General features: G+C 56.8%; 1 protein-coding gene across 2 annotated transcripts; it reads left to right on the forward strand.

Moving 5' to 3' along the window:
- The first annotated feature begins 1,003 nt into the window (after window positions 1–1,003).
- Window positions 1,004–27,074, forward strand: RADIL (Rap associating with DIL domain). 2 transcript variants are annotated; one of them, XM_017813504.1, is made up of 16 exons: window positions 1,004–1,069; window positions 5,107–5,208; window positions 8,316–8,874; window positions 14,650–14,951; window positions 15,988–16,653; window positions 16,823–16,860; window positions 17,895–18,055; window positions 18,740–18,852; window positions 19,790–20,027; window positions 20,492–20,664; window positions 20,949–21,099; window positions 21,460–21,650; window positions 22,490–22,886; window positions 22,970–23,109; window positions 23,913–24,052; window positions 24,650–27,074. In XM_017813504.1, the coding sequence occupies exons 2-16, from the start codon at window positions 5,173–5,175 to the stop codon at window positions 24,753–24,755; spliced, it is 3,411 nt and encodes a 1,136-aa protein (XP_017668993.1). In that variant the 5' UTR covers window positions 1,004–1,069; window positions 5,107–5,172; the 3' UTR covers window positions 24,756–27,074. The 2 variants fall into 2 exon arrangements, with proteins under 2 accessions (XP_017668993.1, XP_017668994.1); XM_017813505.1 differs by lacking the exon at window positions 1,004–1,069 and adding an exon at window positions 2,350–2,441.
- Window positions 27,075–27,368: the final 294 nt, after the last annotated feature.

A 27,368-nucleotide genomic window follows, 5' to 3' on the forward strand; every position in this document is an offset into this window, starting at 1 on the left:
AACTCACTCCAAAACCTGACCCACAACTTCCACCTCGCCCATCATTTCTTTGCTGCTGGCGATTGGGCTGGACTGGAAGGCCTCCTGGCTTTGCTGTGCTTTGGTGCTGTCATTCCCAGAGGGTGTCTGGATGGCAGAATCACCTTCCCACACAAAGCACCTCAGCACCACTGGACATGGAAACATCCCTTTAAGCAAAAGGAGACATTTTCACCGAGGGAAGCAAAGCATCAGTGACCACCTCATCTTGAACAACTCCCTACTGCAGTCATGATCCATCCCTTCCTGGTTTCAGCCACCAGTCTGTGTGCAGCCTCAGCAGTCTCCAGGTCAACTCTGGAGCTGGTTTGATAAAACCTGTTTGGCCAAAGCCAGCAGCTGCCTGTGCAGGTGAGGCGCCGCTGCCAATGCAGCCCTGCCTGACTTGCTCCTGGCATTTTCATAAAATCCTAGAAAGGCTTGGGTTGGAAGAGACCTTAAAGCTCTTTTTGTTCCAACCCCCTGCCATGGGCAGGAACACCTTCCACTAGACCAAGTTGATCAAAGCCACTTCCAACCTGGCCTGAAATACTTCCAGGGATGGGGCAGCCACAGCTTCTCCAGGCAACCTGTGCCAGAGCCTCATGACCCTCACAGGGAAGAATTTCTTCCCAATATCCCATCTAACCCTGTCTTCTGTCAGTGGGAAGCCATTCCCTTTTGTCCTGTCACTCCATGCCCCTATCCAAAGTCCCACTCCAGCTTTCTTGGAGCCTCTCTAAGCAGTGGAAGGGGCTCTCAGGTTTCTCCAGAGCCTTCCCTTCTCCAGGCTGAGCACTCCCGGCTCTCCCGGCCCGTCTCCACAGGAGCATCTCCGTCGCCTCCCCTGGACTCTCTCCAACACCTCCGCATTCTCCCCTTTCCCGTCCCGGCCGCTCGCGGGGCCGGTGCCGGTGTCGGGCGCGCGGGGGCGCGCGCGGCGCGGTCGCTCCGCCCCGGCGGGACGGGCCCGATCCGAGCGCCCCGCGCAGCCCCGGCGGCTCCGGGCGCTGCTGCCGCCGGGGTCGCGCCGAGGCTGCCCCGCTCCGCGGTGAGTACCGGGGGGTGGCGAGGGCAGACCCTGCCCAAGGGACCCCTGGTTTTTTTTACACTCCCCCCCCCTCCCCAGCATCTCCCCCTGTTTCGTCCCGGGACGCCCCCGCCGGTCCGGGCAGGGAGGGTTTGTTTCTCACCCCTGCTGGCAGCGGCAGTCGGGAGGAGCGCGGCGGTGGCGGCTCAGGCTTGTCCCGGTTGCCGTGGGAGACCCGCGCTTCCCCGCTGCCCGGAGAACCGCGCCGGGAGGGCTGTGCCGGGACCGCAGCGCCCGGGGGTCCCTGTCCCGTGGCCGGGAGCGCGGGGAGCCTTCCCCACATTGCCTTCCCCTGGGGATCCGTATTCCATGCACATCCCTTGGGATCCTTCCCCCATTGCTTGCCTCGTGGGATCCTTCTCCCCCTTGCACATCCCTTGGGATTCTTCTTCCCATTCCATACCCCTTGGGATCCTTCTCCCCCTTGCACACCCCTTGGGATCCTTGACCCATTCCATGCTTCTTGGGTTCCTTCTCCCCATTGTGAAATCCTCGAGATCCTTCTCCCCAGTACATACCCCCTAGGATCCTTCTCTTCCTTGCACACCCCTTGAGATCCTCTCCCCATTCCGTGCCCCATGGCATCCTTCTCCCCCTCGCACACTCCTTGGGATCTCTCTCCCCATTCCACACACCTTTGGATCCTTCTCCCCACTGCACACCCCTTGGGATCTCACTGCTACTCCACACCCACCATTTCACCTGTATTTGGCTGCCTGTGACTGTCGTGGTGTCCCAGACTGTGGCAGGGAGGTGCTGGCATGGTCTGTGTTCCCGGGAGGCTGGAGCAGTTTCATGCTGAGTTGTAACTTTAGCAGAGAAAACTCAGGGGAGTTTGCTGCTTGCTGGGGAAGTGCTTATTTTCAGCTCTCTCCAGGACCAGTTAATTATCGCTGGAAAAAAAATTATTGCTAAGATCTTATAATTAGGCAGCCTACGGAGACTCTGCAGCTCGGGAGGCAGCAGAAAGCAAATGCTCTTTGTGCAATAATTCTTATGTATGTATATGTGTGAATAGAGCTGCCTGGGCAGAGGGCTGGCATCTGTGCTGGCACATTACTGGAGAGCTGGTGCACGTTGGTGGCTCAAAAGACCTTGCAAAATAATTATAGGGGAAAAAAAATACGAGGAAAGAAAATCTGCTGAAAAGTCTCCTGTTGTCCTTGTAGAATCAGGTCCCCAATTGTTATAATGTTTGTAGAGCGATAGCTGCCTTTGGGACAAACCGTTCGTGTTTGCAGGACCAGGACTGCCTTTGTATCCTGTCTGAGCAGTCCCGGGGCCGTGGGGTCCAGAGTGCTACCACAGGGTGCCTGCTGCTAATAATAACATGGTAAGGAGTTTACCCACCCTGATCCGGCTAAAGACGGCACCAGGGCTGGCATGGACATCATTGGCCTCCGATCTGTCCCTAGATTAGGTGGATGAAGCTCCCACAAGGAAAGGCCGGGCTCTGAAGCTGAGACTTGATCCCAAATGGAAGGGAGCGGGAGCTCCGGTTCAGAGCGGAGGGGTTTGGGCTCTGCCCTGGGGATGGGATCTGCAGAAGGGCAGGATTTGGAGCCGAGGAGTGCACGTCAAAGCCGCCGCATCCAGGGTGTTCTCATTTCCTTTGCTCTCCGAGGTCTAATTTGTTCCACATTGCAGTGCCGGGGCAGCCTCTCCCTCCGCTCGCAGCATCCAGGCTGCGGTTGTTGCCACTAGACCAAGGCTGCAACTCCAGTGGTTTCCATCCAAAAAAAAGAAAGGGGGGGGGGAAGAGAAGGGAAAATTTTCAAAGAGAGATCTGAGGAAACAGCTTTTCTGGTTGCCGTTTTGGGATGGTTGTAGCCGAAATCTCACCGCCCATCCGTGCAGAGCTGCGTCTGCTGCGCCGGGACGAGCCCCAGGGAAATTCCAGAAGATTAAAAAGTGTTTTAATAGCATTGCTGCTCTTCCCAAAAGGGAGTAAGATGACCTGGTAGCTACAGGTTGATTGGCTTGATAGCATCCCCACAGGGAGAAGAGGGAGAAACCTGGCTCGGGCTTTAATTGATTAAAGACTTCAGCACCAGGAATAAATTCCTGCCATCCAGCATGGCTGTATGGAAAATAACTCCTGGCAAGTAGAAATGATTTCAGTCTCCAATGTGAGAGGTGACTCTCTGGCTGTAACACAATTTTGTGAAGCATTTGAGTTATGGGAAGTGATATTCTTGTAAAAATCTGCACTTTCCAGCATTAAAAAAGTCAGTCCAGTCCAGTATTTAGAGCTGACATTAGACAGTGTCAAGAAAGCCGGTATTAAATAAACGTGATCCATTTCCAAGGCAGTTATCAGGGAGATTATCACTGCTGGGCACTGCTAGCTGGTAACATGCACTCAGTGTTTTTATCACTAATCTGGAATAAAGGAGAGAGAAATGATTCCTGGAGAAACCTGGGGCTGACCCAGAGCAGCAGAGTGTTAATACTGTCTACAAATCCAGATGGTAAACTGGGTGAGCGAAAGGCATCCTGACTGGAGCAGAATGGAAAATGGAAATCCTTTTACACCCAAAAATAATAACTGGAGTTGTTTGTGTTTTCCTGTCCCTAATCTGGACAATAAATTTTCATCAGGAGCTGCTTGCACATGCTGGGAGAGGCAGCACATGGGCTCACCAGGGAGCTGCCTGGGGGGTGGCTGTGTGTCTGTCCCAATTTCAGTGCTGGAGAACTGAAAACTTTCAGTTCTTTCAGGGTAACGGCAAGTTTTGCTCTGGAAAAAAATAGCAGTTTGCATTTTTGGTCGGAACCAAATTTGGGCTTATGGCAGCCAAATCCACTCTCTGTCTCAGCAGGGGAGACGTGGGATCCAAGGGGAAGGGACTAAGAAGCTGCAGAAAATGTATTACAGCAAGAGAGGAGGTGGCCATCCAGTTAGTCTACTCATAAATCAAATTAAATAGGAGTGAGGGGGAGCTTGACAAAAACATTTAAATATTCTCACAGAGGAGAAAATACATGGTAACCAAAAGCTTGTTAATTGGGCAGTGAAAAGCATGGCAAGAATCAATGTCTGGCAGCTGAGGACAGACACGTTGGAAATAAGGCATAAATATTTAACGAGCGGGAGCAATTAATCATCAGAAGCAACGTGGAACAGCAGAGGTGGGGTCAGCATCTCTTTGCCTTTCACATCACGACCCATCACCTTGCACAGAGTTGCTCCCATAGCCCCAGCACTGGGCCAGCAAGAGGAGATGGATTGAACCACGCTGAGGCCCTGATTAGGTGATTTAATTAGATGATGCATTTATCTTTAATCACGGTGGAGCCATGGAAGAGAGTACTCGTGCCCTGATGGCTCTTTCTGAGGAACACCCAGGAAATCATTGCAGGCACTTTGCAGGTGCTCCTTTTCTCTTTCTCTCTCGGTTACCAGTGGTCTTGATCTCACAGATCTGTGGTGGGAGGGCGAGGGGACGGTGCTTGTTGTCTCTCCTCGATGTCCAGCAACACAGAGTGACATTCAGGAAACCAAATCTTGGTGAGCATCCCAGCATGCTCTGGCTGCTGGGGGAAGGAGATGGTCCAGGACTTGTCTACCCAAGGGTCAGAGAGGTCACCCAGCCTGGCGTCCCTGGGGACACATGTGCTTGGGAGAGGGAAATAAACGTCACAGGGCTGTTGTTGGTCCCATCTCATCCTCTTCTCCTTTGGCATAGCATTTCTTTATGAACAGCTGTTCTCTTCCTGGCTGTCTGCAATGGGCAAGGTGCTGTTGGTGGGCATCACCATAGCTGGGTTTGCTCTGTCTCAGCTCCCAAGGCTTCTGAGTTCCTGCTGTGATGGAGCCTGAGCTTGGGCCTGGGCTGGTCTTCCCCATCTCTGGGCTGTGGCGGGATGAACATGTGCAAACATGATGCACATTGGAAGCATACCTGCAGAACCCCTGAGCCCTGCAAACCCACCACACTGTGAACAGCTCACGTCTGTGAGCAGCCCCAGGACTGCTCCTCCTCTTCCTCTTGCAGAAACACGACAGACGCCTGCCCAGGACGATGCACAACGAGCAGGAAAGGTTTTGAGAAGGAGGATGAATGGAAGGCAAAAAGGCACGTGAGAAGGATGGCAAGGTAAGGGGAGGCTTTGCCTGGGCACTGGGTGGGGGCACTGGGAAGGAGCTGCTCACCCGCTGTGGCAGCAGGAACCTCAGAGCCTGCAGGAAAGCCCCTGGCGGTTGCAGAATCAGTTGTGGTGATGGAAGGACACGTGGTGGCCATGTGAATACTGAAAGCGTTTGTCACAGCTCTGCAGAGCACGTACAGGCAGAGCTGGCTGTGGGAAATAATTGGTTTTGATGTGGTCAGGCACGGCCGTGAAGAGGTGAAGGGTCCCTGATACAGATCCCGCTGGGAGGCAGTCACAGGCTTTTGACTAATTCCTGTGTAGTCCTTAGCAGGGACAATGTCACTGAAGGCTGGAGAAAGGGGCTCTTTGAAAAGTCTGGATCATGCTCCATGGCTGCAGGCACGTGTCCTCCAGTGACACAGCCGGGAAACTGGGCTCCCTGCAGCGAGGAGGGGGCTTGTCTGGGCTGGGGATGCCCAGGAGCACATGTTCCACTGACCTGAAGGAAGGTGTGCCCAACACTTGATGCTCCTGCTGGCTTGTCTCCAGGCAGCTGGGTCCAGCTGGAGCATCCCTGCTCCCACAGCAGGACCCAGCAGGATTGCACGTACCACAGCTTCCATCCTCCTGGGAGATGCTGGTGCCCAGTGTGCCTGAGCACAAGGATGTGGGAGGAGCCCATTTCATTATCGTCTTATCACGTCCATTAGAGTCCTCAGGGGGATTAAGACCGTATGTTCTGCTGTCTTCAGGAGAAGGCTGCAATTTCTCATGTGATCAGCCCGGTGAAATCACACCAGTGTTGCTCCAGATGCTGAAAAACAGGGTAACCAAGCTAGAAACTTCACCTGATCCAGGCTGCTTATTTTTTTCCCAGTGAAACGTCTTTGCCCCTGAACTCTGTAGGAGCTCTGTTTGATAGAAAGAGCAGGAAAATAGCTGAGCTATAAATAACACATTCAAAACCAGGCAGGGACCTGCAAGCAGTGAGGATGGTGTCTCTGTCTGTGATGAGAGCTTGGAGGAATGATTTTGCCACCAGCAGATATTAAAAGGTTTCCTTTTCTGCTGGAGGTATTTCAGGGTGGAGGAGATTAAATGCATGAGCTGAAACTGGTAATTTGATGACAAAGTTTTGTCTTTTGCATCCTTGATAACAAGGGACACTGGGGCACTTTTCCTTCTGGTCAATGGTAATGAGGGCTGGTGTGGCTGTGCTAACAGCCTGGGGCAGCTGTTCTTGAACCTGACTGACTGCCAGTGCCCTGACCTGCTCCCCAGGTCGGGTCCGCCCCGGCATTCCCAGGAGGTGACACACAGCAGACATCAAGGGATGTCCCCAGGGATGTCCCCAGCGGGAGCAGCACCTCTGGGCTCAGCTGGAGGAGGAGGAGCAACCCTAATCTCATCCCTGCCTCAGTTTCCCCACTTGCAAGGTGGGAGCAGGAACAGCCTTACCTGAACCCAGCGAGTTGTGGTGAAGCTCTGGAGCCAGTGCTCAGCTGGGGAGGTATAAAAACCAAAACACTAAGCCCTGCTGTCCAGGCTGATTGCTGAGCCTAATTTCAGGCAGCAGTGACGTGCCAGGGCTGAAGCAGCTGCCAGCTCTCCTCCCTTCCCTGCAGCACCCTGACAGTTGGTTTTGGAGCCAGCAGGTTGGGAAGAAGGACAGAACCCAGCATTTTCACAGTCCTGGTGGGGCTGGGAGTGACTTGGGGTGCAGCTGTATCACAGGATCACACAGCTCCCAGGCACATCCTTAGCACTTGGTGCCTCAGTTTCCCCATATGCAGCATTCAACGGGGCCTCTGGTCCTGGGATGGGGGGGATGCACATCCTGCAGAAACCTTCCATGCGTGGCTGGGAGGTGGTTTCTGGGTTAGAAGGTGACCTCTTCCATTAGCAGCAGGGACGCTCTTTTTTCCTGAATTGGATGGTGGTTTGGAGGCTTTCCAGGGCCGACATCATTCTGCCTGATAGCGCTGAGTTTGCTCGGAGGCGAGATTGTGCCCGGGCGAGACGGGGCTGCAGCTGTGGAAAGCTGCCGGCACCCCGCGTCCTCCTGGCCATGCACAGCTGGATCCTGCCAACTGCTGCATCCCAGCACTCTGATAGCTGTGGATGGGACATTTGGGGCTCCTCTGTGTATGCTCCATGTTATAAATCTGGAGGTGAGGGAATTCCCAGTCCTTTCTGAATCAGGAATGCTCAGATTGTCTTTCCAGACCGTCCCTGCCAGCGGGTCACAGTGCAGCTGTGGGTTATCAGCTCCGTGCAAGTACCAGGTGCTGGCGCATCCGGGATGCGATTTCAAAGCCATTCCCAGATGCTGGCAGTGACACTGGGCAGGACCACTATCCACCTAAAGCCAGAAGAATATCATGGTTCCCAGTCCATTCCTGGGGGTTGAGGAGCACTGGGAGCCGTCACAAAGCCTTGGCCATGACTCCTCTGGTCACTGCGTGCCCAGGGCTGCCCTGAGCAGCCCTGCCCCTGCTAATGTGGCAAGGGCAGCCTTGTCAGCAATGCACCCCGTGCTTGAATGTCCTCCACAAACCAGCAACAGCCAAGAGATTTGCCGGAGTCAGGACATTTTTAGAAAGGCTAATTAAAGCCCATTTTCACCCTGCGCCTCTCACTGAGCAAAAGCATTTAGCGGTGACCTCAGAGTGAGTGAATTTGCACTTGAGCTTTCTGTTTCACCTCTAAAAAAATGGGATTGCTCCATAAACTCGTTAGTGAAAGTAACTCCTGATGCATTGGATGTTGACCAGGATGGGCCTGCCAAGTTCTGCTGGGCTCTGCTCTCCTCCCGCTGCATTTCGCCTGGGTAACAGGGACCTCTTAATACACACGGTGGAGAAATATGGGGCCACTCCAGGCTATGTTTTCAGGGACAAATCCATCCAGGGGCAACTGTGCTGGTGCCAAGGAGCCTGGCTGAGCTTTTCCACTGGTGTTTTGGGTTACACAAGGGAAATGGCCCTCCCTTTCCACCTCGGAGGTGACAGCGGCTCCTCTGCGGCCACCAGCTGGTTCCTGCTCGCTCTTCCCTGCTGCACATCTGGCCTCCAAACCACTGACCTTCCCTTTTCTGCTCTTCCCTGCCCAGCTGTGCTTCATGACAACCTCACGCACGATGTTCTATGGGCCCTCCTCCACCATGGCTCCACCATCCAAGAACCGGCTGAAGCGCCAGAGCCGGCTCTTCTCCCAAGTCCTGTACCGGACACTGAGCTACAAGGACCGGAGCTCGGCCTCCGCCTCCCCGGCCGCCGGCGAGGATGACCCTGCCGAGCTCTCCACCCAGCTCTCGGCCCCTGGCATCCTGAAAATCTTCGGGGGCAACATCTGTGCGGGCACCAACTACAAGAGCGTGCTGGTGACGGGCAGCTCGGGCGCGCGGGAGCTGGTGAAGGAGGCCCTGGAGCGCTACGGGCTGAGCCAGCTCAGCGCCGCGCAGTACGCCCTGTGCGACGTCATCGGCAGGTTCGAGGGCCCCGAGAAGCAGTGGCAGACGGAGGGGCTGAGGGTCCTGGGGGACCACGAGAAGCCGCTGCTCATCCAGGACCTCTGGAAGCCCAGGGAGGGCTTCTCGCGGCGGCTGGAGCTGCGCAGGAGGGCGGAGGTGGAGGAGCTGGCGGCCAAGGATGTGGACACCACCACTGCAGGTCAGAGCTGGGTGTGGGGCAGGGGGAGGGAGCTGTGAACCCCCCTGAGCTGTCTGTGGGAGATGCACCCCCCACATCAGCAGCTTTCACACAGGTTTGGGTACAGGGGGTCATGCAAGTGGGAGAGTGACCACATTTTACCTGAAAGGCTCCTGAGTTAATCCATAGTCAGTACTCAGTACTCCTGCATAAATTTGGTATCAAATTGATTTACCTCAAATATTTACCCCAGCCAGTCTAGGGGTTAATACCAAACTCCTGCTCATGGCTGGGGAGCAGCAGGCAAGACCATCAGTGCTTCCTGCTCTTCCCATCACTGAACCAGGACCATGGCATCCCCAGCTTCGTGCCTGGCAGAGCACTGCCCTGCTCCCCTGCACCCCCATCTCCCCATGGGCATCCCCCAGGCCAGACACCCCAGGCAAATCTGCAGGAGCAATTAAGGAAAATGAAAAGCTAATGAAGAGAGAGCAATGTAGGGCAGGAGAGTCCCTGTGGCAGTGCCTGATGGAGCCCAGGGCTGGCAGGAGCAGATAAGTACATCATTAGGAACCAGCAGGTTAATAAGTGACCCCAGCACAGAGTAATGAAATTTTCCTCCTCCCACCCTAAGATAAAAGCCCAGGGAGGATGAGGGTAGAAAGGTTTAAAATCAGATTTTTACTTGCGTGATGCTCTTGCTGTGCTGGACCTGCTGGCAGAGGTGTCTGGACCAGGTTCTGGAGGTGTCAGCCAGGGGGTTTTGCTGGGATGGGCTCTGAGTGGTTCCTCAGGACTGTAGGAAAGGGTTGTTACTGTCAGAAATAAACTGAGGATGGTGCAGGATTCCCCTGGGTGCTTGGCAAACAACAGCCAAGGTTCTCCTCCCAGAGCAGCAGAAAAAATGGCCTGACCTGTCCCACACCAGCAGGGACACAGCTCCTCTCCCACCCATTCTAACAAAGGCTGGAAGGAGCCCAGGCACACAGGTGAAGGAATCCAACCACGGGCATTCCAGGGAGAGCAGGGGCAGCTGGAGCCTCCCCAACTGCAATTTTCAATTCTGATTTCACCTGGTATCTGATGGGGAGATGGGGCTCCCTCCAGCCTCACGTGTCCCGTTTCTGGGTCTGCTCAGGGAGGGGATGCACAGGAGTGGTCCCAGCTCATTGCGTGTGGGACACAGAGAAAGAGGCAGCTGCTGCTGGCACCTGGGTCAGGGAGCTGGATGCTTTGCTCTGCTCTTCAGCTTTTTCTCCAGGCAGGATCAGAGAGAAGTAAAACACTTTTGGAGAGCAGCGACTCTAAAAACAGCTTCTGTGGAATAGAGGAAAGGGCAAGAGCCAAGTACCATGGTTATAGCACACAGTTGGGAGGGCCACGTGGCAGCTCCCTGCCTGAGCCCAAGGTCACATCAACTCGGCCTCAAATACTCCCCCTCGGATACAGAAAGCAATGTTCCTGCCCGTGACCTGGATCTGGGTGGGCTGGCAGCCCTGGGGAGGGTAAGGCTCCCACACAGGCAGGGGAAGCAGCAGGCTCTGGGCTGCCCAGCACAGGCAGCTTGAGCTGGCCTGGGATTGGCACCCTTCGGTGATTTCCGATGGAGGAGCAGTTCCTGATGGCATTGCGTGCTCTGGATCTGGAAATAAGCCCGTTATGCTTTCGTTATCACTTCATTTGTTTCAGCACTCCTGGGTGGGGCAGTGGAAAATCTCCATTTTTTAACCTTTGGGCATTTTCCATAGCTGACCAAGCTCTTCCGAGGCAGAAAACCTACACCCACAGTCATTCAGGCTGTCTGCCTTGCAGACTACACAGCCTGCATTTGTCTTACCTGTTAAAATCTCACTCCTGCAGCCCTTCCTTCTGGGGGCAACAGGGGCTCTGTCACCCCAGTCTCACCCCATTCTGGTAGCACAGCCTAAAGGGATACTGTGGGGCTGGGGCCACACTTTCCCACCTATCCACAAGCTGCCAGGGATTAGAGGGTGTGATGCAGCATGTGATCCAGCACCCCAAAAAACCTCAAAACTTGTGGTGTAATGGGGACTGACCAGGAGTGCCCTCCACCAGGGTCACCCTTCCCACCAGCCTCAAGCTGGCAGAGGTCCCCTTGCCAAGCAGCAGCTGCCCACCCGGGGTGGTGAGGCACTGGTGTGGAAAACACAACATCTGTGCAAAAACAAAGGGACTTCAGGCTTGCAGCTCCCTAGGAGAAAAGCTCAAAATGGGATCCCCAGGGCAATACCTGCAGGCCCTTCCCCACACAGGGCATCACTGGAGCAGCAGGACCGGGGTGGCTGGGAGCACTGGGGTCACACAGGTGCATTGCTGCCTGCTGAGCTGCTGGCTGGGGGAAAGGCTCCACATCCATCCGTGACCTGTTAGCAAATAGCTTAAGAGTTTTATCTGCTCAGTTACCCATTATCCTAATTAGTTTATTAGCTGCTTCCCACTGGGGAGGACGGTGCTGGCTCCTCAGGCCACTAATTAGCAGCAGGTAGAGCATCTCTGCAGCAAACGAGGTAGACCCCTTTCTCACTGCTGCCCCTGGTCCTGCTTCTTTTGGGAGTGATGAGGCAGCAGTTATGGAAAATCTGGGGAAGACACCCACAAACTGGGGCTGCTGGGAGGGAGGTGCAGCACTTGGCGTCTTGGTGGCATTTGTCTTCCAAAACAGCCCCATTTTGCACCATGTCCTGGTGGCTGAGGCTTCCCTGAGAAGCTGGAGGCTGAACTGCACACACACCTCCAGAAACTTGGGAGTTAAGCCTATTATACTAAAAGATGCTCTGGCAAGTGCCTTTGAGGATATGACTTTGATATACCTTAGCAAGACTGCATCCAGGGAGGAATCCCTGCAGAGTCTGCAGAGCAATTACATTAGGAAGGACTAGCCTGGTCTTAGCCCCTCCTGGGTAAATTCAAAGCATTTTCTTCTTTCCTGGGGCCCACGGAGTTATTTGTTGATTTATTTCTCAGCTGGGAAAAGTGAACCTCTTCCCTAGGCTGAAAAAGAGGCAGATCCCAGCCAAGATCCCAGGCACCACAACTGGCAGTTTTTCCCCTGGGATGCAGGACGGGCTTAGAGGGAGTAGCTTGGTGGGGTTTGGTGGATGCTGCCCCTGCCTGGGGTGCCCAGCTCTCCCTAAGTGTGATCCAGCCCTGTGTTATATGGTCTGATTAGTGAGAGATGCCTCTGCCAAAGTCCCTCATAGCACTGAATATAAGGTAGAGAGATAGAAAGAAATAGAAAAGAGGGGAAAGCTTTCTCTTGCTCTGAGTTGGTGGGTTTCTTGGGTTGGTGGCTGTGAGTTGATGGTCACGATCTCCCTCTGTTGGAATTACCTTTTACCCAGTCAGAGCTGATTCAGCACAGTTGCTGAGTTGGTTCTATTAGTTTCTTCTTTATCTTGGGAGTTCTGCCAAATGTCCTTATGGCCTGTGAATTCTGCATTCTTTGTGCCCACTATCAGTGGTACATCCTTTTTCCCAAGCTTTGTTAACCTCCCCCTAGGTCTGAGATCATTGAAGCATGCCAAGCCCTAAACTCTAGCAAGGCCTGACACTCGGACAACAGTACCACCTTTATACAGTCCAAGTTCTGGGTATCCAGGGAGGTATATTCAGGGGGCTTGAGTGGTCATTGGTGGTTGTAGATGCCCCATGACTTGGAGTGATCTTTGTTTGACCCGTGATGAGCATGTGAGCACTTGCTTCTTTTCACATAGCTTGCCACAGTGAACATTTTTGTCCAGGTGCATTACTTATGGCAACTTCCTTCTGTGGCCTTAACAGTGTTTGAGGCAGGCAACTGTGCTCTTTAACTCCTTACACCCTGTTCCCATCTGAATCTCCATGTGGATTCAGCAGCTGCTGGCTCTGCCCTGGCTGCACTGCGTTGAGGATGCTCAGGCAGAGTTCTGGGCGGGACAACCTCCACATGCCTGGGAGGACAAAACAGTACCAAAGGATTAAAAAAACCTAACCCAGTTTATGGAGGAACTTTGTTATGCTCAGGAAAAGAGCTGTGTTTATCTTTCCAGCACAGCTCCGGGGTTAGCGGGAGCCTGTGACGGGGGCTCTGTCGGCAGTGAAAAAGCAGCTTTTTCCTACACAAATACAGAAGCTTCCTTTCCCCTTGATAAGGGACTGGTGATGGCATGTCTCTGCAGACAGTGGGATCCCAGTGCTGGCAACCCCCGCTCCATCCCAATGAGCTCCAGCAATAGCTGCTCCCCAGGATCTGGCTCCCCAGGATCTGGCCCCACTCCTCACCGCTCCCACGGGTCTGGGATCTGCATTGCCTCAGCCATTCTTCATCCCTTTGGCCCATTTCCATCCTGTGGGTTGGGAATGGTGCTCCTGGGTGGAGCCAAGGTGTCCTGCAGACACGTTTGGGGTGGCCTTTGGTATGGCTTGGGCAGGCTTGTTGTACTCCCTGGATTTTGCATCCATGGGATGCAGGCGTCCCGTGCCGCTGGTCATGATGGGAATGGGAGCAGGCCTGATTGCCTTTTTAAGAAGGACACGGGCACGAGACTGCTTGGGGTGGCTTGACTGTGCCTTGCCCTAATCCCAAGGCATGTAAACAGCAGGGGCTATTTTCTCCCTCTCCCACCACCCCTCCCCATCCCCAACTCTTTGATTTTCCCAGCAAAGGAGCGCTCCATTTAAAACAAACAAACAAAAAAAATGTATTTCAGAACTGGCAGCCCATTCCTCACCAAATAAGGCAGATTGCATTTTTTTTTTTGGGTCTGAGCTTGTGAGTGTCCCTTTAAGCAGCCCTGGGCACCAGGCTCTCTGCTCTGCCGTCCCCAAATCCCGGCGGCTGTCCCCAAATCTTGCTGGCCCAAGCCTGCTCCCTGGTCGGCCAAGCCCTGAGTGGCTCTGGCTCTGTGCTGCACTGACACCACTGCACTGCTGCTCCTGCAAGCAAATCCTTTAGTTTTTTTTGCCTCTCTTCGTCCTCCCCGAATGCCAGTGACCTGCTCCCAGGAGACTGCCCATCTGAGGTATGAGCCACCCTTCGGATACAACAACTTCTTTTTTCTCCTGCAGAGCTCAAGCCGTGCTTGCAGCACCGGGGGTCCTACGGGGACCCCCCCTTGGGGCTGGGGATGCCATATGAGGGGCTGCTTTGGCAGCTCAGCCAGGCCTATTCATTCACTCCGGCTCCTGTTTGTCTTGCGGACAGCTCTGCTCAAATTGATGCTTCAGAGAAGTTAATTACAGCTTGCTCCTGCTGCAGCCGGGCTCCACTGCAGCTCCCATGCCTGGCTGATGCTCAGAGGGATTGGGGGGGGGTGTCTCTGCTGCTCCTGCTTGCTGCTGGCCATCGAGTACTGATGGCCTGGAAGCAGCATCCAGGCCCTTTTTTTCTTTTTAGCACAGATAGACTGAAATGTCTTTTTAGCAGAGATTTCCTCTCCCCTCAGCCCAGCAGGGTGGCCAGAGCAGGTGGGGGATGCTATGGAGTTTCCCCTTCTCCATCAGTGGGTTTTGGGGCCAGGGAGGGCTAGGACACCCCCTTTTTGGCAGTGGCATTTGGGCAACAAAACTCTTTGCGCTGGTGTCCTGGTGTCACCTTTTGGGAAGGGCAAGGGACCAGGGGACACCAGCCCAGGGTGGGTGCGCGGAGCCGGGAGGGGTGGGTTTCATCTGCTCCATCCCCTCTCGGAGGTGCAGCATCCCTCCAGCCGCGGGGTGCTGCGGCGGTGTGTGTGTGGGGGGGTCCTGGGGAGGCTGCGGGGGCTGAACGCCGCTCTGTCTCCCCCCCCATCCCCGCAGGCATCAACGCCCAAGCGCGGAAGCTGCAGCGGCACCGGGCTCGGGGGGCCCGGCGGGCGGCGGCGGGGGCTGAGCGGCGCGGGCCCCCCCCGGCCCTGCGGCGCAGCCTCAGCGAGACCAGCCTGGGGACCCCGGTGAGGCGGGCCGGGGCCGGGGTCGGGGCCGGGGCCGGGGCCCGGCTCCAGCGGCACTGCTCCACCCTGCCCGGCAGCCCGGCGGCGGCGCGGAGCGGCGGCAGCATGCGGTACTCCCTCTACCAGTCCCCGCACCTCCTGCTCCTGCAGGGCTACAGCCAGCAGCATGTAAGCACCGCGCCGCCTCCTGCGCACCCCCCGGCACCCCCCCACCCCCCGCTTTTCTCTCACCCCCCCAAAGCCCCCCGGGAGCGGGGCTGCTTGCATGGCCGGAGCTGCTGGGGTCGAGGGGCGGGGGGGTGGTGGTGGCGCGGGTGAGCATCCTTTAGAAAACAGGCTTGGGACTTGCAGCCTTGTCCCCCAAGTCTGTCCCCAACCTATCCTCAAGCATGGGGGACATAGAGCCGGCACCTGTGACCCCCCAGCAATGCCCCAGGGGGATGCAGGGCAACCCCCGGAGCAGCATCCCTGCCCCGGCACAAGGGAGCGCCGGTTCTGCGGGGGATGGCTGAGCTGCCCCGTCCCCTGTCCGGCTGCTTCCTTGGTGGCAAATGGAATCAGAGGCAGCAAGGAGACGGTGCGTCTGGGAGCCCCTGCTCCCCAGTGCTAGAGGCACTTGGAGAACTGGAAAGGACTGGGACTGCTCTGTAGTTAATGGCTACTTTGTGCCGTTGAGTATCCCTGTGTTCTAAGCTTTCCATCGGGGTGACAGCGGCGCTGTAGCCATCCCGTTAGTGCAGCTGGGGAAACTGAGGCACTGGGGTGGTTACTGAGCTGCCTCGGGGTGTGCGGGCAGGCTGGATGGGGGGAAGGCAGGGCTGGGAGTGGCTGCTGTGACTGGGGTCCCACCGTGTCCCCCCTGGGCAGGGGGATGGAGACATTGCTGCAGTCCTGGGGGGAGAAGGTGGGAAGGGGTGTGTGGGGGAGAGAGGTCTTCTTCTGCCCAAAGCAGCCCCATTTACTGCATGGCCAATGTCATTGTGCCCATTTGTTAGCGTGCCCAAAGCAGGGGTTGCTGCTGTCCTGCTTGGCAGCGAGAAGAATAAAGGTCTTTCTGCCATGCAAAGGTGCAGCATGCAGGGATGGCTGGGGACAGTGGGGGGACAGCCGGGGACAGCAGGAGGCTGCAGCACCCACTGCATGGCAGGGAGGAGGGTCCCTTCTCCCCTCTCCCCGGTTCATGCTGCGTCTCCCTGCTTGGCAGGACAGCCTGGTTTACCTGCTGAACCGCGAGCAGCACACAGTGGGCCAGAGGACGCAGGCGAGCAAGCCCAGCATCAGCCTGTCAGCCCCCGACATCCTGCCCCTGCACTGCACCATCAGGAAGCTCCGACCTTCCCGGCACCGCTCGGAGGAGAAGCTGGTGCTGGAGCCCATCGCCGGCGCCGGCATCTCCGTTAACTTCGCCGAGGTGGCCCGGACGGTGGTGCTGCGGCACGGGGACCTCCTGTCCCTCGGCCTCTACTACCTGCTCCTCTACAAGGACCCCATGAAGGCACAGCCGCTGCCGGCGCAGACGCTGCTGAGGCTGCGAGCCCTGCACCCCGCCGCCCCCGAGGGCCGCCCCATCTGCGGGGCATGTGGCAGCCTGCTGAAGGAGAAGGACCCTGCTGCCAAAAAGCGGGCCCCCTCGCCCGCCGGGGGCCCCAGGACGCCCCGCAGGAAGATGCAGCTGGAGTTCGAGCCGGCGGCCGAGGACGTGCTCCTGCGGCGCATCATGACCCTGATCGAGCCCGGTGGGGACGACCACAAGCTGACACCCGCCTTCCTGCTCTGCCTCTGCATCCAGCACTCGGCCACCAACTTTGAGCCAGGAGACTTCGGGCAGCTGCTGCTCAAAGCAGCCAAAATGATCCAGAGGACAGTGTGGGTCAGTCAGCGGTGGGATGGGGTGTTGGTGGGGTGGGGGTGTTGCTGGACCCCTTCCCTGGGGGCTTTCCAGCCTGGTCCCTGGTGGCAGTGAGTGCTGCTGGGGGTGGCGCTCGTGCCATCCCATCACACTGGTTCTCATTTTGCTTTCCCCTTCTCTCCCTGCCCAGGAGCGGACACGGGAGCTGGCTGAAAAGCAGTCCCAGCAGTAAGTGTGACCTTCCTTGTTTTGACACAAAATGGGAAGAATTCAATCCAGTTCTACCTCCATGAGTGAGGGGAATCCATGGCTGGAAAACCACCCTCCCAGCCTGGTGGCAGTGATGCATGATGAATTTTCCTTCTCAACCTGACGCATTGTGCTCTCTGGCCCTTTCACTATGATGCCTGCAAGGAATGCGTGGGTCTGGAAAAGCAGGCGAGCTCTGGAGGGAATAGGGCCTGCAGCAGCTCTGGGGTTTTCTCTGATGCAAGACCTGGCCAAGGCTTTGCACTTGTGGCTTCAGCATCTCTAAGGGATGTAGTAGGGATGGTCCTGATGGGGGGGCCTCACCCCCTTCATGCTGAAGACCCCTTGGTGGAGCTGGCATTGCGTTTGTGCATCCTCAGATGGTGGCACAAGGTGTCCCAGTGGTGGGAGCACCACTCTGGGGCAACCACAGTGGTGCAATGAGCTGGCTTCCCAACCATTTCCAAAATCCCAGCTCTAAACCAGCATCTGGAGAAAATGTTGAGGCTTTCTCTGAGCTCTTCTTTAGGACAAACTCCAAGGATGCTTCTCAGGCCTTTCCTATAGCAGGAAAAAGCAGTTCAGCAATTGGGAAACTTCCCAGATGCTTTTTATTTATTTTGTTTTATTTTTGAACAGCCCAGGGCGGGTGAGCTGGGTTTAACCGTCCAGAGCTGGCAGGGGCAGCACATACCCCTGGGGAGAGCTTCTCTTCAGCCTTGGGTATTTACTGCAGTTCAGTTGTATTATGGGGAGTCTCCCCCAAAAGTAGCACCCCACAAAGGCAAGGTGGCCTTGGCTAGCCCAGTCCCTTCAGGGTCCTCTTTGCCATTCCACAGAGCAGGAACCAGCAGATTTTTGCTTGTGAGGGGTCTTCCTAAGGGGAGTGCTGGACTTGGGGGTGAGAAGATGCCAGGTTCTCTGATGTTGCCCCAGGCTGGCTGTTTTCTTCCCAAAAGTCTGAGTGGGGATGCTGAGGAGCAGCAGCTGTAACACCTTCTGTGTCTCCCCAGCCAGGACCCTGCCTCCCTGTCCCGCTTCACCATCACGGACCTTCTCCCAGACCTGCAGCACATCATCTTCTGGATGGCCAACGCCATCGAGATCCTGTACTTCGTCCAGCAGAAATCACCCACCTACATCCAGAGCATGGAGGAGGAGCTGGACATCAGAGGTGAGGCTGGATGCAACACCCTGCCTGTTTTTCTGGCTGGAGAGGCTCTGTCCTGCTAATCCCCAGTCACGGGCGCGGTCAGTGCCCCCGAGATGCTCTGTTAACCCCGTAATCCTCATCAGCAGGGACATCTCCGCGGTGTGGGCTGGGGAAATCTGTGGGAGGAGCCTGTGTGGTGCCGCGGTGTTGCCCGGCTCCAGGTTGTGTTGTGTCCACAGCCGAGCAGCCCCTTTCCACCTCAGCAGCTTGCAGTTAGTGTCTTGGTGGGGCTTTCTTCCTCCCTGCTCCCGCTGCCATGGGGGGCACCTAGATTTGCAGGCAGCCCCTTCAGAATTGCTCACCGGTGAGCCTGTGTTAATTCAAGCAAGAGAAAAAAGAGAAAGGAAAACAAAGAAAAAGGTATTAAATCGGCCTCAGAGCCTTTCTGGTTGATGCAGCAAATTAAGGTGTTCGTAGGCCGGGCAGGTGCTGGAGAGACAGTGCAGCCCTGAGCTGCAGCAGTGATGGGAGCCCCAGGGGATGGCAGGGGGGTGCTCTCTGGGGCCAGAGGAGCCTCTTTACCCCTGTCAGGTGATGCCGTGGTGGTGGTGGTGGAAGCCTGAAAATGCTAATAATCCCCACTCTGGGAATTTGGGCACCTTGCTGCTGCAGGTTTGCTCCCCCATCCTCCTCTCTGCCCCACAGGCTCCAAGGAGTCTCTGTTCTCCTCGACCATCACAGCCAGCGAGGAGGCGATGACAGTGCTGGAGGAGGTGATCATGTACACCTTCCAGCAGTGTGTCTACTACATCTCCAAGGTACTACATGCTCCCACAGACAGGCAGCAGTGTCACACGGGGCCAGCATGAGGATCCCCAGCAGCTCTCGGGCTGCACAGGAGTTTTGGTTTTTTTCAAGCTTTTACTCCTTGGCAGTTCCATCACGCTGAGGTGTTTTCCTTCGGGCTGAAGTGCCCCGATTTTTGGTCGCAGCCCAGGAAAAGTATTGAATTACTGCGGCGTGTTTCCTTGCCTGCAGTGCAGCGGCTCGGGGGAGGTGTTTGGGGAGAGCTGCTTGGCTCCGGCCAGCGCGGCATAATGGTGTGATTCAGGGCGTGATGGAAAGGGGCCCCTGGACCGTCGCCGCTGGACCGCGAGAGCCGGGCGGCATCGGGAGCAGGGAACAGAGCGGGCAGTGTGAGGCAGCAGAAAGGCTGCCCTGTGCGGGACGGCTGCCTGTCCTCTGGCGTTGGCGCGAGGGGATGCAGGGACTTCTCCTGCAGCATTCCAAAGCGGCACCTTCCTCTCCTGCACGCTCCTCTTCCCTTAGCCCCGGCAGAGATGGGTGCTAGGCACTGCTCTCCCATTTAAGTAATAGGGGAAGATCATCCCCATTGATCCTGGTTTTCCTGTCACCCTCGTGTCCGACTGATCGGCCTCTGCCCTGGTTCACCTCGGATTTCAGATCCTTTCAGCTGAGCTGTCACACACCACCACCTCCAACTGCTAAAAGCAACCAACATGTTAATTTTTATAATGTTAATTTTAACAACGTAAATTTTTATAAATTTTAAACTTTTGCACAACACAGGAGCGCATGGGGGCAGGGGGTGGGCAGGAGCAGCCCCTTGTTGGGGCAGTACCAGCAGGGTTTGCTTGGCTGGCGGAGGTGAGGGGGTCAGAAACGTTTGTCTCATGCAAAACCAGAAAAACCAAGCAAAACGAGTCTGCTGTGAACTTGCTGCTCTCCCTGCAGTGTCTGTATGTGTCGCTCCCTGCCCTGCTGGAGTGCAACCCCTTCCAGAGTGAGTGCCGGGAGAGCTGGAGGGCGGCCCCACCGCTGCCAGAGGAGCTCCGCAGGGTCGTGCTCATCTACCAGGCGGTGCTGGACCTGCTCCACCAGTATGAAGTGCACCCAGAGATCACCTCCCAGATGTTTGCCTACCTCTTCTTCTTCTCCAACACCCTGCTCTTCAACCAGCTCTTGGATAAGGGTCAGTCCTCCTTAAACTGGGAAACACGTAGGAGACTGGCCTTGTGGGACGCCCTCCAGTGCATCCCAGTGCCACCTCAGGGGGTACAGGAAGGAAGAGTCTGGAGATGGGCAAGTCTCAGCAGTTTTGGGGAGGCCAAGCACAGCCCTAGCTGCTGGCTCCAGGGCCCCATTCCCAGGAGAGGCTGAACCCCATCCTCAACCCTTGCCAGAGCCCTGCCCTTTTCAGCCTGAGCAGAGGAGGCTGAGGGCACTTCAGAGGGGCAGCTCATTAATAAACTGCTGCAGCCTGAGGTGCTAATTAGCCCTCATTAACACAGCTGCCCCACTGTTAGTGCCAGGTGAGGTCCAGCCACCACCAGGAATCATAGCTATGGGATGCTGGGTACCTTAACTTCGGACAGGGGCTGGGGGGACTGAGGGGCTGTTCCCTGATGTGTGCTGATGGATGCTTTGCCTCCCCAGGCTCCTCTCTCGGCTGCTTCCACTGGTCTCAGGGGGTGAAGCTGCGGGCGAGTGTGCGGCTGCTCCTGGACTGGCTGCGCGGCGCCGGCTTCGAGCAGCTCGCCCAGCAGTTCTTCGCCAAACTCGCCAGCGTGGCCAACCTGCTGGCCATGCCTGGCTCCCAGCTGGTGCAGGTGAGGGATGCCCAGCCCGTGGCTCCTGGCATTGGGATAGGCACGGGCAGGAGGGATCCCGCTTGGCATTTGGGGGCGTCCCTACACTGATGTGTCCCTTTTGCAACCTGCCTCCAGCTGCCCTTTCCTGATGTGGTGGGTCTGTGGGTGGGCATGGAGGGGATGCTCAGAGTCATTGCATATTCCCTGACCTTTCCCTCCTGTGTCCCTCATGAGTCCCTGCTCCCGGGAGGAAGCAGCTCCTCACCCCTGTCATTCCCCCCACGCTCTGTCTCCTCGCTCAGATGACCTGGCCGTCCCTGCGAGCCGAGTTCCCGGCGCTGAGCCCCGCGCAGCTCCACCGGGTGCTGAGCCAGTGCCAGGCGGTGATGGACATGGGCTGCATCGCAGCCTGGCAGCCCAGCGAGGAGGAGAGCCCAGCCACCTTCCAGCCCGGTGAGCCCCTGGCTTTGCTCTCAGTGCTGCTCTGGTCATCGTGCTCCGGTCACCCACAGGCTCCCTCCAAGGTTTTTATATACAAACCAAACAGGCAAATCCCTTCCCCTCCCTGGGTCTCCTGTAGTAACTGCAGCAACTGGGAATAAGCACAGGCCTGTGATTCAGATATTGCAGAGGATGCAAAGGGCACTCAGATGGGCATGAGGCTTTTCCTGCGGTCCCGAGTGAGGGATGTTGCTGGCTTGCAGCTCACCATGTCCCTGACCCCAGCTGGGAGACTGCACATGGCCGAGAGCTGGGAGGCAGGAGCAGAGTGCAGCCTGGGCCAGTGCTAGCCTTCCTTCCTCTGCCTTTTAGATGAGATGCTGGAGTCCTTTGACAACCACCCACCCATCATCCTGCCCAGCGGGGGCTTCAAAGTGGACCTGGAGGTGGAGACGTTGGATGACAACATCTACCGGCACCTCCTTTACATCCGCCACTTCCTCTGGAGCCTGCAGAGCAAGAGCCCCCACACCAGCGAGGGGCTGGGCTCAGCACCCCTAAAGGTAGCCTGTATCCCACAGAGGGACTGTTCCTCTCCTTGGTGGGCAGGAGGGTCTTGGGTCCCTCTGGAGACCCCTCCAAGCCCAGTGCCAAGGGTTTGCTGCCCTCGCTTGCAGCCTAGAGCTGTGGCAGTGCCCTCCTGGAGAGCTGCTGGAAGGATTAGTGCTGCTAATCCCCCAGCCTGGGGGGCGCGGGAAGGTGAGGTGGAAGAACAGGCTCTTCCCAGCAATCCCATTAGGGGAGAGGAGGGAGGAAAGGGAGGTGTCTGCAGGCAGTGCTCCCCTTCTCCCTGTGTGTTCCCTGTCCTCTCTATGCTGCACCCTGCCCGTCCCCAGCAGCCAGGCTTGCATAAAAGCACTAATTAGCTAATGCCTGTAAAGCACAGGGAGGGTCATACGTGCTGTGGGTGCTAAACTTAACTGCCATTTGTGTCCAGCTCCATGGGGAGGATGTCCCTCCAGCAGGTCCCCTTCTCCTCTCCCATCCTGTCGCCACTGCACCACCACAGGCACCACTACCTCCTCTCCTTCTCCTGGAGCCCTTGGGCCACAGGAGGATCTGTGCTCCCACCGGTGTTCCCCTCCAGTGGGATTCCCCAGCAGGGACATGACCAGGAGTCCCTTCCTGGCTGCCTGTGAACATCCCCAGCACGGCCCTGGCCACAGAACTGGGGAGTGGGAGCTTTGCTGGCAAGCCAGGACAAGCCCTGGTGGTGTCCAAATTGCCAAGGCTTTGGCTGGAGCTGGCAGCTGTCCTACCTGGGAAGCAACAGGGTGGTGGGGTGCAGGTAGGGAGTGAAAAGCACATTCAGGGGGTCCTACAGAGCATTTTCCTCCTTAAGAAAGAGGCATGCACGACGCCAGAGGTCCTGGAGGTGAGCGAGAGCCCGGCTGCTGCCCTGGGGAGCACCACTGCCCAGGAAGACTATTGCTCCCCGGGGTGCTGCGCTGAGCCGGAGCCGGAGGGGAACCCCCGGCCCTGCCTGGCCACCAACGGCGTCCCCTGTGAGCACCCCGGCGAGCCACAGATCCAGGAGAAGCTGAAGCAGCTGCAGCTGGGCAGGGGTCCGGCCCCCAAGGCTGGCACGGCACCCACCGACTCCTCCTGCCTGCTGACACCGCCCACCACCCCCCTGAACTTCGACTCCGGGAGCCCAGAGTCCCCACAGGGCACGGGCAAGGGGCTGCAGGACCCCCGGAGGAACGGGATGACCGGCACCAAGGGCAGCACCCCCGAAGGTACCGAACGCTGGCGCTGCCCAGGGGTGGTGAGGATGGGTGTGGGCGGTGCCAGAGCCGTAAGCCGGTCTCTCCGCTGCCAGGATGTTCGCCGACCCCCTACGACTACCCCACGCCGGAGTCTTCCAGCCGCAGCTCTGCCACCGACGACTTCTGCTACGTCTTCGTGGTGGAGCTGGAGAGGGGACCCAGCGGGCTGGGCATGGGGCTGATCGACGGCGTGGTGAGTCCTTGGCAACTGCGGGACAGGGCTGATGCCCCTCACACAGCTGGAGTGGGACACGTGGAATGTGGTTTATACTCCCAGAAAAGCCAGCAAAGAAGCTAATGGCTTCCCACGGGGGCTAGGCTGCTTCTCCTGGGGAAAATGAAGCACTGAGGGATCTCTCAGAGGATCTCTCTACTCCTACGTCTCTGAGCTGTGCATGCAAAGTCCATTGCAGCTGTCCTGCAGCTGGAGAGCAAACAGGCTCAGCTCTTTTGTGGAAGGAAAATGACTCAGCTGAGGTCTTTCCTCCACCCTTCAGCGGTGGCAAGGGAAGTGGAGGGGAGCAGGGAGGCTCATGGGTGCCAGAACAGCTCTGCCATTGCATAAGGCAGAGTTGGAATCTGCCTTAGTGGGGTGGGTCATCTTTCTAAATGGCCTTTCAGGGCAGTGCTGTTAGTCAGTAGGAAACAGAGCATCACCGAGCCCTGGGACAGCTGTGAGCACCGGGCTCCCATCCCAACACGGCCACAGGTTAACGATGCTTTACTCTTAATTAAATTGAACAAGAACAGATTGCCCTCACCTCTCCTTTCTGTGTATAAATTGATATAAAACTGAAGGATCGTATTTCCTTCCTGTTAGCACCATCCCCAGCACCCACCCGTCACATTCCCAGAGTTTCCAGGGTCCCACTTGGCATCAGGCACCCACTTGGCTGTGAGCCCTGGGGGAGAGTCGCCTTGCCTGGGGAGCTCAGCCCTTTGGGACCACAAACCTTTCGTGTCCCTTTGTTGCTCACTGCTTCTCCCTGCCAACAGCACACCCCCCTGTGCTCCCCGGGGATCTACATCCGCACCCTGATCGAGGACAGCCCCGCGGCCGCCGACGGCCGGCTCTCCCTCGGGGACCGCATCCTGGCTGTCAACGGCACCAGCCTCATCGGGGCAGACTATCAGAGGTGAGTCATGCCTTGCCAAAGGGTCTGGGATGGAATCAGCATTGCTCAGGTCCAGGTTTCCAGCTGTTTTGCTCAATGAGGCCCTGGTGCTGCAGTCCTGGCCCACAAACCAGAGGATGCTGCAGTACGAGCAAGCTGCAGAGAGAGGAGTGACCTGTGCAGGACACTGGGAAGGGGGGAAGGCAGCTGTGTGGGGGGTTTGGAAGAGGGCATGGGGCAACAACTGGGGAGTATACTTGGGAGAAAAATGAGAGCTCCAGAGGTGGGTCTCAGCAGTGCAGAACTGCTCCAGCCCCATCCCACCCCAGGCTTCCACCTGAAGGTGGTGGGATGGGGCAGCTCAGAGGCAGAGCCCAGGTGGCCACGGGGCAGCGCAGCTTTGGGTTTGTTTGCCGTTGTCATGGCAGCACTAACACGGAGGTCAGGCCTTCCAGAAAGCTACAGACAGAAGAGCAACAGACTGCTTGTAACCCTGAGCAGGCACAGGGCAGAGGGGGCAGGTGCTTGGCAAAGGGGGGGTGTTCTGTGAATGTCCTGGGGGGTTGCCAGCCTGGGGGAACCAGAATTCACCTCTCTCCCTGTTGTTGCTCTCTGCAGTGCTGTGGAGCTCATCCGCTCCGGAGGGAAGAAGCTGCGGTTTCTGGTTGCCAAGTCGGACATGGAAATAGCCAAAAAAATCAGTTCCAGCTCCTCTGTCTCCTAGTCCTTGTGGTATCAGGATCCTTCTGCAGCAGCCTGCGGGTGCAGCTCTGGTTAAGGCTCACCCTGGGGGAGCCTGGAGGGAGAGCAAAAGGGAGGACCAGGACTCCACAACTGCCCTTGATTTGTTTTCGGACACTTTGCCCCTGTGCTGCAGCAGATGAAAGGACATGCAAGGATGGTGCATGCTTCTCCCACTGCACTGGCTGGAAGCATCATTCCTGATCTATTGCCCAGCCTCACCTTATACCTGGTGTTGTCCTTCTCAGAAGCTTTCCTGGTCCTTTGTCCCCTCTGGCAGGGGGCAGGAAGAGGATGCTCCCCCCCTGGGGACTGTAGGCAGGCTCCTCTGCTCCTCTAGGCTGGAGCCCTGTGTGGTATTTCATGCTGGCAGGCAGAAGACTTGAAACACCTTTGGGTTTTGAAGATGAATGTGTGGGGCAGGCCTGGGCTCCACTGTGGCAATGGCCACCTGAGGTGCTGGCACATCAGGCTGGAAAAGTGTGCCTAGCTCTGGGGGTGGTGAAGGCAGCACAAGCGCCCAGGAGCAGGATTCCAGGCAGGATGAATTGCCAGGAGTTAAGTTCCCTGGTGCCATACTCAGGTGCCTTTCTGCTGCTGGGCTACCAGCCCTGCTTTGGGATGGGAAGCAGCTACAGCAAAGGGCTGATACCACCAGCAGTTCCTGTGAGTCCCGGGGAGAGCCCCCTGAAGAAAAGGACTCCCTTGCCCTTGCTCTGCAGCAGATTTACTGCCCGGCTCCAGCACCACAATCTTGGCAGAAGGCCCCTAGGACTGATCCAGCAGCATGGGGCATCCACAGCAGAGTTCCTCCTCACAGAGGGTTTGTGCCACCAGGAACTCAAGAGAACCTGGCAGCACACAGGGCCAGACCCCAGGTGTGGTTGACACCAGCCCAGGCAGACAAATGACAGCGTGGCACTGCGCCTGGTCCTCTCCCTCCAGCTTTGCCAGGCCATTGCAAGGCCACCCTGTTTCCTGCCCAGTTTGGAGCATCTCACCGGTGCGTGCTGCTGACGTGCCGATGGGCAAGGATGGGCAGCAGAGGCTCCCTTTGGAAGGACAGTCTCGAGTGTCCCAGGAACTGCTCTGCTACCTGCTGCCAGCCACGGTGTCAGCAGAGCCGAGGAACCAGCTCCACCGTGCGGCTGTCCAGGCCCTGGCACACCCGGCCTCCTGCCTGCCGAGCCCTCCCTCTGCTTTTAGCAACATTAACGGGATAAACCCGACCTGATTTCCACATATAGATGGATACTGAAACCTAGTTTAGCTGAACCCTATTAATAACAGCCTGCAGCAAAGCCCTCCATCACACCCTGCATGGCCTAGGCTCTGGCAGCAAATCAGATACTCACATGGCATCTCACAACAATGCCACTCGAGGATTGTGATGCTAAAAAAGGGTTGGCCTTAATGACACCTCACTGCTGTAGTTTTGGTTCCTGTGCTTAAGCCTCGCACGTCGCGGGAGGAGAGAGATGTCAAAACAATCCATGCAAGGGAAACACTCCACTACTGGATTTCAACACAGCCTGGCCTGTCTTTCCTAGGCAAGATGGACCAAGCACCTTCACCAAGACATTAGTGCCTTGCTTCTCTGCTAGGCCACGCTCACACCCCCTGGGTGGGGTGCTGCCCCAGCGGGGACTGGGGGCAGTGCATCCCTCCTGCTGCTGACTCAGCTGTACCAGGCAGGCAAGCAAAGTCTCAGGGTCCCATGGGGCTCCTGGTGATTCACTCCACTTTGAATCAAGTAGGTATGTTGGCCTGTCATCCCCCACAGAACTTGAAATGGGCCGCCTAGGGCCCTTGGAAAAATTGCATGCACTCCTTACTCCCCTCTGCCTGGAAGCCAGGGCTTGGGGGAGGCTTGGTTTGCACTACAGTGCTGGGGCTGCATCCTGGCAAGTTCCAGCAGTACCAGCTCAACCCTCTGCTCCCAATTGATCACTCATGGAGCTGGAAAACAGCCCCAGAGCTGTATGTTGCTCACAGTGCAGTCAGGTATTGAAACAGACTGTAAATAAACCCTGCTATTTACTAGTGTGCATGAGGGCTGGCTCCTCCCGGGAGGAGCCTTGGGATGGATTTACTTCCCTGTTTGTTAATACTGTACAGCTCAAACGTGTATAAACCTCTGGTGCAGATACAGAACACAGCATGGCGCCTGTCTGACATAGGGCTGGTGTATGTTAAGAAATGCTCTGTGTCAACAATAAACTGGATCAATAAATCTCTCTAAGCTCTGCTCTGGCAGCTGTCTCTTGGATCTCAGCGTGTTCACTCTGATGGTAAGACAGAAGAGTGGTGAGGGCTCACAGCAGATTAACAGTCAGTTCTGCTTCCTCCACCTCACACAGGCTCGGCTGATCTGCTGCAAGAAGAGGCAATAAAAGTGCAGAGCCAGGTGTAGTGAGAGCAAAGGGGAGGGAAACAAGGCAGAGGAAGGGAGGAAAGATGTACATCTCCAAAGGGGCATGGTGTGCTGGCAGGGTGTTAAGGTATTCATTCACTCTCCTGCCACATTCACACAAACCCACTGATATTTTCAATGCATACAGGCCAGGGAGGGATAAGACAAGCTTAGGAGATAAAA

This window comes from Lepidothrix coronata, unplaced genomic scaffold, assembly GCF_001604755.1.
Source record: "Lepidothrix coronata isolate B3197 unplaced genomic scaffold, Lepidothrix_coronata-1.0 Scaffold41, whole genome shotgun sequence".
Classification (NCBI taxonomy): Eukaryota; Metazoa; Chordata; class Aves; order Passeriformes; family Pipridae; genus Lepidothrix; species Lepidothrix coronata.